We start from the raw sequence: 12,147 nt of genomic DNA, 5'->3' as shown, positions 1-12,147 counted from the left end.
AATTAGCCAGCCTAATACACAGATACAATGCTTTAATATAACAGGCGGACAGCCGAAACATCAGAACTATGCAGACTTAAGAAACATCTACATCCAAATTCTTTTCCTTCCAAAAAGACTTGCCCTGTTTTTTGTTTTGTTAACTTGAAAAGAGGATATAAAGCAAGCAACGGTGGGGCTGAGTATAACCCGTGAAGGGCTTTGGTTGTCTCTCCCTGCACAGAACCAATGCGGATCTTTAATTGGAGCTGTCAAGTTATTGTGTTGATCTGAACTGTGCAGGGCAACTGATGGTGGGGAGGCATAGGATTCTCTCTGTAGCTCAAGTTTTCGAGCGGCACATGTAAAAGTATTCCGAAAAGGGTTGCTGGCTGGCTAACAGCTTGTCTTCAAAGTTTTTCAGCTCTGCCACGTCTTATGCCTATGTGCCCTGATTCTGGCATAAATAACATAAGAGGGACGCTGCCAGGTCAGACTAGTGACCAATGAGAGCCAGCATGGTGTAGTGGTTAGAGTGCCAGACTAGGATCTCGGAGACCCAGGTTCGAATTCCCACTTTGCCATGGAAGCTTGGTGGGTAACCTTGGTCCAGTCACACACTCCCAAAATAAATCTAATCCACGAATCTTAAAATTCTTTAAAATCATCAAAATTTAGAAAGGAAAAAAAGTTATAGACGATTATTGTATATCTGTAGTCTTGCTTAGGGTTTGTTTAGTTTTGCCTCGTCTTTAGATCACGGAGTTTGAGCTACTTTGATTTAAGAGTCCAAGGATTTATTTTGGCACAAATGACACAGCTGTGTCCCTGGATATCTGGTCGTTCATCTGTGTCAAAGCCTCAAAAGATCATTTCAGCAAAAGATCTCCTCCCCTCCTTCTGGGGGGTGAAAATAGAAACGCTGCTTTATTACTTGGGGTTGGAATTTTCACTTCATAGCAGTGGAACAGTAATAAGTCTCCAACAAAGATATTCAGCCGAGACCTGGGGGTTTTAATAAAGGATCTTCAAGAGGCCCAGACTTCATGGCTCTAGCTAGACCTTGTTGGATGTATCATCCATGACCTTTGTGTAATCAGGGTTAAGTAAAAATCGTGCCATGTCTAAGCTTTTAAATGAAAAAAAGGTCTAATCAGTTGAAAGGAAGATCTACTGTCATGTGGACGAACAGGAGCTGCCAGAGAGGTTAGGAAGGGGCTTGGGGTGGGACTGTGGACAGTGAAGTACAGGGCCTGAGTTCAAATTCTTCTTTGACAAAGCCTCATTGGGTGTGGAACCAGCAGAACTTTTGTTCTTGACCAGGGATGTGCGCACATCAAGATGCTGCCAGAAGCCAGGGGAAAAATGAGAAATAGAACGCTGTGCTCAGCTTCCTGAGAATCTCCGCTTACTTTATCTAACATCAAGTTCCTAGCCCTTGTGTTTGTGAAGCTGCGCTTTAATGTCTTGGGAGCAAAGCCCCGGTCAAATCATGTGCACCCGAGTGGACCACAATGACGAGGTGGTTGGAGATTCATTACTCCAAAGAGTTGCTTCCTGCTTTCCAGGAACACCAAACTTTAGATGAACTATGAAAAATAGCAACCACGATGGACTAACTTTACGCCAATAGGCTTCATGTATGCCGTTTGCAGACTTTAATTTCTCTGGGTGTGGAATTTGGATTTCTCAGGTGCAGAAATCTTTTAAGCTCAACCAGCCATTCCAAATGACAACCGTCAGTAGCAATTTGTATAAATGGTAACCAACAGGGAGAATAAAGAACTGGGAGAACTCATCCAGAGATGCTATGGAGTCCTCGTCAACGCAGGCCTTGAGGATTAGACTGGGAAAATATCAAGTTAATTTAGGTGCCAGGATCCATGAAGCGGTAAATAATCAGTTCAAGAATGGCTCATGCTGGGGGAAAATGGTGGGTGGGTGGACAAGTTAACATGATGTTGGAACACAGAGATCTCTCAAAGAAGGGAGCACGAATTCTCGGAGTCCAGGGACCAAGGGGGACGAATAAACAAGGGCCATTTTCACATGTTTTTCCCCTCGCCCTCAGGCCTCTGACGGGTGGTGGATCACTTCCCCACTCAGCAGTGGCCCAATCCTGACCATTTTGGGCCCCTTTTCGGCCATTTTCAGCCCCTTTTTTGCCATTTTGGGCCCAATTTTGGCCCTGAATGGCCAGGGTTGGGTCCAAAACAGCCAGGATAGGTGATATCAGGGGGTGTGGCATACGCAAATCAGTTATGCTAATGACACACTTCCGGTGATTGCAAGGGGCGTGGCATATGCTAATGAGTTATGCTAATGAGTTCCTCCAGCTCTTTTTCTGTGCCGTGATTTCTGATGTCGTCGCGCCACAAAATGGAATCATAACGGGAAATCATGCCATGAAGATGCCATTGTTCCATAAGTTTTGCATGATTTTGCATGAGCGGAAAGACATGTGTAGACGGCCAAGATCAGTACTAAATTTACTTTCTTACCTACTTACTTCATTTATACCCCACTTTTATCCCCATTGGGCTAGTCTTCTCACCTCCATTTTATCCTCACAACAACCCTGTGAGGTAGATTACACTGAGAGGGTGTGACTGGTGTAAGGTCATCCAATGAGCTTCCAAGGCAGAACAGGAATTCGAACCTGGGTCTCCCAGATCCTAGCCCGACACTCTGACCACTACACCACACTCATGTGCAGGCAAAGCCCTGTCTTGCACTGGAACCTCTGTAGCTTTGCCAGTGGGCTACATTGCCAATGAACTTGTTGCGCTCTACAGAAATGCAGTCATGTGTAATCGGTTGTATTCCAGATTCTTTTGAGTACTGTCTTGAGTACTTTTCTTTTGGGAATAATGGACAGCCAGTTGGAAAAAAGTTTTAGAACACTGTTCTTATACTTTATTACAGCAGCAAGAGTACTTTATGCACAAAAATGGAAAACTACAACATTGCCTGCAGTGGAGGAATGGTTGACAAAAGTTTTGGAGTTTGCGTTAATGGCAAAACTTACTGCATTAATTAGAGAAAGGACATTAGTTAACTTCTTGACTGAATGGAAACCGTTAATAGACTTTTTGCATGAAATGGATAACAAGGATTTGATGACATCTGAATTTATGGATTAAGGAACAGGAACAATAGCAAAAAAAAGGGTTTTGTGACTAACTTAGAATAAGTGGGACTCTAGAAATGATATATACTTGTTGCGGAGAAAATCGGAACTCAATTTGTAGTGTAATTTAGGGGGGGCTTGTTTTCTTTTTTCTTTTCCTCTTCATTTTATAGATATATGTATTGTTAGTGTGTTAAGTTTAGAATTGTGTTTTTTTCTTGTCCTCTGTTGTTTATTGTGTTGTGTTGTGTAGTTTATAGTTTAAATAAAGAAAATTTTAATTTGAGTACTGTCTTGTTATTCCACAGGAGCGCATGCGTGGCTCAGTTGAGCATTGACACCAAAGAATCTTCTTGATGCAATCCTTGTAGAGTTTTATCAGTGAGGGGGGGGGGATACACATGCGCAGAAGGATCGGGAATCTGTAGCAAGCTGTATATGCTCCATTTCTGGAAATAATTTCAAAATTTCTCCCACTTCCTCTGGAATTGCAGCAGAGTGAAGCATAACTTGGAGGGACAAAACAGGAGAACAGGGGAATCCTTTTGTCTTTAACTTGAATATTCTTAATGCCTGGCAACGAAGTTCTTTCCCATATCCAGGAAATATAATTTTGTGGGTTTCCTGCTGTTCTTGCTATCCCCATTTCCTGGGGAATGACTTCTGACTGCGCTTTCTTAATTCTGTGTTAAATCAGCATTCAGTTTTGGACACTGTTTTGTCTAATGTGTGGTAGGGAATAGGCAGAGGAAGGGAGGATTGGGCTGTGGGCAATAATTTGCCCCTTGATAGTATTTTCATTGGCAGGCCCAGGTACGGATTTTTCCTCCCTGTTTGTTGTTACTATTTTTATTGCATTTTTCTGGCTCTTACTGGCAATTTGCTCATTTGGGAGTCCACTTATTCTCATATATGAATTAAATATGAAGGTGCATCACCTTAAATTACCATTTCACAGTTGTGGTTCTTGCTGCTGCTCCCCCCCTTCCTTTGCCTAAGCAGAAGAAAGTGTCTCTCTTGATTATTCTCTGCTTAGTATCCCACAGAGTTCCAGGCTCCTAAAGCATGGATCCAGAGGAGTTAGCCGTGTTAGTCTGTAGTTGAAAAATAGTAGAGTCCAGTCGCACCTTTAAGACGAACCAACTTTATCGTAGCATAAGCTTTCGAGAACCACAGCTCTCTTCATCAGATGCATGGATGCAACTGATGAAGAGAGCTGTGCATCTCAAAAGCTTATGCTACAATAAATTGGTTCATCTTAAAGGTGCTACTGGACTCTTTACTACTTTTCTCCTAAAGCAGTGGACAGTGCCAATGTCTTTGCATCACGTGGGACTCTAATTTGGAGAGCCGGGTTTGATTCCCCACTCCTCCACTTGAAGCCAGCTGGGTGACCTTGGGCTAGTCTCTGGAGCTCTCTCAGCCCCACCCACCTCACAGGGTGTTTTGTTGTGGGGATAATAGTAACATACTTCGTAAACCGCTCTGAGTGGGCATTAAGTTGTCCTGAAGGGCGGTATATAAATCGAATGTTATTATTATTATCCACAGTCTCTCAATAGAAGACAAAGGGTGTTGCCATCTTATCTATGATCACCCATTGAAAGGATGGAGGACTATTCCATATTTATGACTGACAGGCTTTTAATTACATTTTTGCAGGGAATGATAATCTACGTGTCTTTAGAGAGAGAGGCATATTTGCCTCTTAAATTCAAGAGATTAAGGATATATAAGTGAATATTGCGTTATACCACTTTAATTGTCATAGCCCCCCCCTCAAAAAAAGAATCCTGGGAATTGTAGTTTGGCAAAGGTACTTATTATTATTCTCTAGAAATCTTTCCCTGTTTCTCCAGAATTACAGTTATGTGGGAGAGGCAACAGCTATTAAACTGGTTTACACCTGCAGTAGGTACTCCTTAAGTCTGGTTAAAATTCTTTTTGCTATCTGCATCTTGTCTCAAGCTAGCCTGTGTGCTATTTTTTTAATTTAAAATATATGTGTGCTGCCCCTCCACAGACCTGCCTGAAGTGGCTTACAATTAAAATGAGAAAATAGAATTGTTAAAACACAACCATTAAACACAAGCTTAGTCATTCAAGCAAGATTTCTCCTTGCACTTCAACATATGCATCCCATACGTAGTGGAGTATATGTGAAAAACAGGATATGGGACTACATGTACTATGATGGTTGCCAACCACCAGGTGGGGCCTGGAGATTTCCTGGAATTACAACAAATCTCCAAATGACAGACATCAGTGCTCCTGGAGAACTGGGTAGACTCTGTGGCATTATACCCTGCTGAGCTCTTGCCCCTCCCCAAACCCTGCCCCCCCCCCAACTCCTCTCCCAAAATCAGATATTTCCCAACCAGGAGTTAGCAACCCAATGTCCCACTGATCTCATCCAGCAGGGCTTCTGTTTTTCATTTTTCATTTCTTGACTTTGTTTCTTCTTCCTTCTTCACTAACAGTGACAGCGGGCCGTGGAGCTCTGGACAACGTCCCAAAATTTTCCTCACTACCAACATATCTACCTGTAAGATATCAGATCTTGAGTGCCGATACTTCGTTTTTCCTCAAAGAAGCCAATCAGGACTTCATGAGAAACTCTAGTTTGCAATCTCGGATGGAGACCTTCTTTACATATAAAGCCAAGAAGACCCCTGTAGTTAATGCTAGCTACGGGCCATTCTCTGTAGAACAGGCTGTGCCCCAAGATCTACTGTTAACCTCAAACCTGTTTGGTTCTACCAACAAGTTTACATTCAACTGGAAACTTAAAGCCTACATCATGAATGAAAAAGTCTATCTGAGCAGGCCCAAGGTCCAGATTCTTTTCTACATTGTTGGAAGAGACTGGGATGATTATAGCTCCAGTGAACAGCTGCCTTGCATGAGAGTCTTTGCTTTCCGGGAAACCCGGGAGGTCCGGGGCAGTTGCAGGTTAAAGGGTGATCTGGGATTGTGTGTTGCTGACCTGGAACTCCAGCCCGCCTGGTTTAACCCACCCACAGTTGTCACCGGCCGCAAGAAAGCCCCTGACCCATCTGATCCGAGTTCCATTGAGCTTTACTACACCATCCAGCCCGGGGACGAGAATGGGGAGTGCACCCCTGAGGACATCAGGAAAGGCAATGCCATCCGGCCGGGGAAGGAAGGTGCAGGGGAAACCATGTCTCATTTGCAGAGAATTGGTTCCGTCAGTCTCTATCGGACCACAGAGAGCTCTCAGCTGATGGAGCTGCGGCTGGACGGCAATGTGATCATCTGGCTGCCATCGAAACCCATCAAGCAAGGAGAAGTTGTAAGCGCTCACGTGACCGTCACCAACAACGTCACGGTGGACCAATTCATTCTGAGGTAGGTTCAGTTTGTTGCTTGTTCCTGAGATGGCCATCCGCGTGTCCGGTGATTGACCTCAACCGGTCTTAAGATGACTGCTGTCTTTCCAGCCCATAGACCCACCCAAGATGAAAGGCCTTGAGCTGAAAATCTTGGCCAAGTTCCTTTTTCCCATTTCCAGGCTTTATTGATGAGGGATTATTTCTGTGGTGATAACAGGGCAGACAGCTGTTACAGATAGCCTTAGGCAATGAGTCGTTTCTCAAAGGATTCTATATGTGAGGGTATTTCTGTCTAAGGCTTACTAGCAGGGGTCATATCCTAGAAAAAGAACTGCAGGAACTCATTAGCATAACTCATTAGCATATGCCACACACCCCGATATCGCCGAAGTGTGTCGGAAGGCAACATCCACTCCTCAGGCCCCTTTCCCCCCAAATCTCCAGGTATTTCCTTAAAGCAGAATGAACTCAAAGCAGCTTACCCTCCTCTGGAGAGCCAGCCCTGCTTGCAACCATGCATGCACGCACTCACTCACTCTCTCTCTCTCTCTCACAAGTCACAAATGAAAATAAAGCAGCAGAATGAATTCAAAGCAGCTTAACCTCCTTTGGAGTCCAGCCCCACCCGGCTTGCACTCACTCACTCACTCACTCACTCACTCACTCACTCACTCACTCACTCACTCACTCACTCACTCACTCACTCACTCACTCACTCACTCATTTTTTCTCTCTCTCCCTCTCTCTCACGAGTCACAAATGAAAATAAAGCAGCAGAGCAGAATGAATTCAAAGCAGCTTACGTTCCTTTGGAGAGCCCTCACCACTTACAGGCCTCAAGGATGGCCCATGCCCATGCCCATGCCCACCCCGTCCCTACCAGGGAAACCAGGAGGTGGAGGGGGTGCTGCTGCAGCTGCCGCTGCCTGCTGCTAAAGGCAAGGACAGCCAGGAGGAAAAGGAATCACGCGGGTGGGGCCAAAACTCACGTGACCTCTTTTCAGATCTACCAGAACACTGTTCCGGTGCGTTCCGCCTCCAAATGAGCCCTGCTTACTAGGCTAACAAGGGTTAATAATGGCTGTCAGAAACAATAGAGTTTATAGAGCAGTGAGAGACCATATTGAGTGTCCTGAAGCTAGCGTGGTGTAGTACCTAGAATGGCCTAGATCTGGGAGTTGTGGGATCAAATCCCCATTCAGGCATGAAGCTTATATCACACTGGCTTATATCACACTGGACATCAGTCGAGGTCAGTACTATCTATTCAGATGGGCAGGAGCTCATTAAGATTTCTTTTATTTGGTCTTGATGAAAACTGTTATAAAATTTAATGTAAATTGGTGGTAGAGTGTGCCCTCAAGTCATAGCTGACTTATGGCGACCCCTGGAGACTTTGTGTTTATGTATTTATGTTTTAGTATTTTACATCTTATTTGTATACGTTTATACTTTAAATGCTCATCGAGCATTTTATTGTACCCCGGCCTGAGCCTGTTCGCGGGGAGGGTGGGCTAAAAATGAATGAATGAATGAATGAATGAATGAATGAATGAATGAATGAATGAATACAGCCCTCCTATCTGAGCAAAAAGCCTTTTTGAATAATTCGGAATAATTTTGAATAATTCTACCACTGTGCCATAGCCTCCAAACTTGTATAATAGCTGTGAAACTGGCTTCCACCCATCATGCTCTCCTAGTTTAACTTATCTCACTGGAAAAACATGTACTTCACCTTCTACTCCTTAGAGAAAGGGTGGAATGCAATGTAGTTGTCCGAATGCTAACAGAAAAAGAAAAGACACAGTGTGTTCTGAGAGAATTGAAGGGATAGGATAAGAACATTTTGGTTTGGACACTGTCAACGCCAGGAGTGGGTGTGTCAGAATCCAGCCTAAGATTGTGTTCTCTCCAGAGTGTGACCTTTTGTTGGATTCGGCACTCGACAATTACTTTCTATTGAGAACAAGCCCTGTTTCCCACCCACCCACCCCCCAGCAACAGGCTGCCACGGATACTCCTTTGGAATGTATTCCCCCCTCCTCCCCGCTTATCTTTTTTTATTGAAAACCCGCTGTTGCCAAAGAGTGAAGATGAAATAACATTCCTCAGATTGGGCGTAGCTGCCAAGAAAGAAAGAAAGTTGCAAAAGACTCATCTGGCATCTTATATTGGGCTGCACGGGGAGGGACGTTCCTTTGAAATTTTGCCCATCTCTGCTTCATATCTCCCTGCAAAGGAAACGTGAGGTAGACTCGCAGCTGAAGCCAGATGGTTTTGCTTCATGGCTCGGGAAAGGATTTTGATTACCGCTGAAATGAATCTGAAAAACGAAAACAGATTTGCATCTGACAGACGCGGGGCTGCAAAATTCGCAGAGAACAAATCGTTTTCTTGCCGTGCTGTAGATGAATGGAGATCTATTTTAAAACATTTTTTATTTATGTCCCACTTTTCCGTCCCCCCGCATCAACAAATTGGCTCCCAAAGCAACTCACGAGTATTGAAAGACAATAGAAAATACAATGGAAATTCAGTAAAAATGTCTTTTGAGAGAGAACTCTCAGTCAGTCGCTGCCTGTCCTATCTTGTACCCCTTCTTTCTTCAATTTAATCCTAAGGGCCAAGCTACACATGACGAATGACACTTGAACGGCAAGTGGATTGAGTGGAGGGCAAGTGAACAGGGAGAAATACACTTGCCATTCAAGTGTCATTCGTCATATGTAGCTTGGCCCTAAGGCACCATACATATAACGTATTCACAAACACACCACTAAGTGCTGTGTGCGTGTGGGTTAAGCCATCTCTTCTTTAGATACAAGAAGGCAGGGCTCATTTTGAGGGGAAATGCACAGGAACGCAGTTCCGGCAGTTCCCCAAAGAGGTCACGTCAGGGGCGCCACCCACCTGACTCTCGGCCATTTTGGGCCCATTTCGGCCTGGATTGGGGCCGAAACGGCCTGCTGACGGGTGGTGGATCATCAGCGGCCTGATCCTGACCATTTGGGGCCCCTTTTCACCCATTTTCAGCCCCTTTTTGCCATTTTGGGCCCAACTTCAGCCCTGAATGGCCAGGATTGGGTCAAAAACAGCCGGAATAGGTGATGTCAGGGGGTGTGGCATATGCAAATCAGTTATACCAATGACACACTTCCAGTGATGGCGTGGCATATGCTAATGAGTTGTGCTAATGAGTTCCTCCAGTTCTTTTTCTACGAAATGACCCCTGCAAGAAGGAATGGAGATCCCAGAAATATAAGGGCTCAGGGATGTCTATTCCTACTTGTATCTGATGAAGGGAAATTTGACTCTCGAAAGCTCAGCCCCTGGAGATGTTGTTGGCCTTTAAAGTGCTAGTTGCTCTTCTACTGCAGACCATCAAGGCTACCCATCTGAAACTATCCATCTTTTCTGTTATCCCAGTTTCTGCTTGCTTCTGTGTCTACTGGGCACTACTGAGAAAAGCCATGGTGGGGTGGGGGGGAGAGACACCCCCCACCCCACAAAAAATGCACAAAAATGCCTGCTGGATTGGCACACAGCAACAGTTGATGCCTCTCCTTGACTTTCCAGTTGGAATCACCCAATGGTATCTCCTTGCAGCCACTGGAGATACCTAGATACCAGCAACACCCAGCACCTCTCTCCCAAGGGAGGTGAATAGATGGGTTGTTGGTGCCCCCTTTCTTGCCCAGGAGGAGATTGTTTGTATGCATGCATATGTTCGCTTGAAGCATTGGCACCTCTCATGTGCCCTCTAGGGGGCCGTCAGCAATGTCGGTGGTGGACCTACCTATGGTCCCAGCACCTGCCCAGCAGTGTTCCCGTGATGCTGAACCTGTGACCTGTGTGTCAGCATCAGCATATAGATGTAGAAGCTCTCAGTCTCAATCCTTTTTGTTACCAACCCGGCCATACTGCCTTGACATGAGCGCATACACTTTATGGAGAGCGTGTCTGACCCATCTTTTTCAAGCCTTTGACAAGCCATACATCCCCCCCATCCCATCGTGTCCTGCAATCCTTCCCAAGCGTAGCAAAAAGAGACGGCATCGTTGCTTTGGCGTTTAAAAAAATATTTATTTATAGCTAGCAATACCACTAAATTATGGGAAGTTTGCTTTACATTTATCCGTTTCAAACATAAGGAGATTTATGTAATGCCCGTATGGTCATTTATTACACATAGATCTCGTATATCTGTGGTGTGATTACTCAAGTTGGGGAAAGCTGATGGGAATCTTCCAGTGTTGAGTGAGACTTCATTATTCAAAGCCGTATGGATGGAGGAAAGAAAGAAGGGGGGGACCATTCCCATGGAACGTTGCAGCTGAGAAAGAAGTTTTTGACTTAATAATATGATCTTTTTTAACCTGCAATGTTCTAACAGTTGCTTACTGCTACTCATAGGGAGGGGGGAATGAGTGATAAGAAGGTCAGCCTTAATCATTTTTGGCCTTAGGGAACTATCAAGTTCTTCCCCTTCCACAGGCCATTTTTCAAAATGGTCCACTGGGTCATTTTGTACACAATGCCCCCAACCGTCATTTCACTGGCTGTGTTCCCCTGGGCTCCCAGATGCACTCAGTCCCACCCCAGACTCTTGAACTTCTATCCAACAACTATTTTCAACCATCAGAAGAACATTTCTACTGTCTGTGGAGGTGGGGTGATTTCCACTTAGGTTTGCCAGCTCCACGTTGGGAAATTTTTGGAGATTTCGGGGGATGGACCCTGGAGAGGGCAGGGTTTGGGGAGGGGAAGGGCCTCAGTGGGGTATAATGCCATAGAGTTCACCCTTCATAGCAGCCATTTTCTCCAGGGGAACTGATCTTTGTGGCCTGGAGATTAGTTGAAATTCCGGGAGATCTCCAGCCTCCACCTGGAGGCTGACAACTCTAACTACAGAAACTCACATTATGCCCAGTTAGAGTTGCTGGTTCCCTGGTGGGGCAGGGAATCCCCCACTGCCACCCTCCGCCTCCTGCCACCACTCACCTGGCCAGCAGGGGAACGGGCCTCCTGGGCACAGTTCTGCCGCAGCTCAACGACATCACTTCCAGGAGTGATGTCATTGCGCAGGCCGCGGAAGTGCTCCTGCGCTTCTCATTGGGATGATTTGGGCCCAAAATGAGCTAAGTCTTTAAGAATTGGTCCAGCACAAAGCGTGGGAGCACTCTTGCAGCCTGTGCAATGTTATCATTCCTGGAAGTGATATCATTGCACCATGACCTTCAAGAGGTGAGTGTCCAGTTCCCCACTCCTCCCACTGGGAGGGTAAGGGGATCTGGCAACCCTATGCCCAGGGCTATTCCTGGGGATCCCATTGAACCCTGGGACACTGTTCCACAGGGTGTGGTGGGCCACAGCAAGAGGGGAGATGTGTCAGTAAGCCCTCCATTTACAACTGGGGGCAGTCAGCACTGCCTCAGCAAATGTTGGAAGATTTTCCCGGAGGGAGCCTGGGGAAGGTGGAGTTTGGAGACAATGTGACATCACTTTTGGCAGTGATCTAGGAATTAACCCAAATCTCTATGGTAAACACCATAAAGATATGGGGAAGTTCCTAGAGAGTTACTATGGAGACATTTTGCAGCCCTTTTTTCTAACGCTCCTCAATTTCTCAATTGTGAAGGTTTGGGGCCCAGAGTGGTAGTTTACCCTCCACAGGCAGGTAAA

At 45.4% G+C, this 12,147-nt stretch overlaps 1 protein-coding gene across 1 annotated transcript in view; it reads left to right on the top strand.

Moving 5' to 3' along the window:
- The first annotated feature begins 5,292 nt into the window (after positions 1-5,292).
- Positions 5,293-12,147, top strand: part of LOC129341007 (transmembrane protein 132C-like) — a 189,531-nt gene continuing 182,676 nt past the window's right edge. Inside the window, exons 1-2 of the mRNA XM_054995873.1 lie at positions 5,293-5,320; positions 5,590-6,478. Of these exons, the coding sequence (XP_054851848.1) occupies positions 5,293-5,320; positions 5,590-6,478 (917 nt within the window). The remainder of the gene's footprint in view (positions 5,321-5,589; positions 6,479-12,147) is intronic.

This window comes from Eublepharis macularius, chromosome 13, assembly GCF_028583425.1.
Source record: "Eublepharis macularius isolate TG4126 chromosome 13, MPM_Emac_v1.0, whole genome shotgun sequence".
In the NCBI taxonomy this organism is placed as follows: domain Eukaryota; kingdom Metazoa; phylum Chordata; class Lepidosauria; order Squamata; family Eublepharidae; genus Eublepharis; species Eublepharis macularius.
The sequence above is the reverse complement of the archived record's forward strand: the minus strand, read 5'-3'. Positions and strand labels throughout refer to the sequence as shown.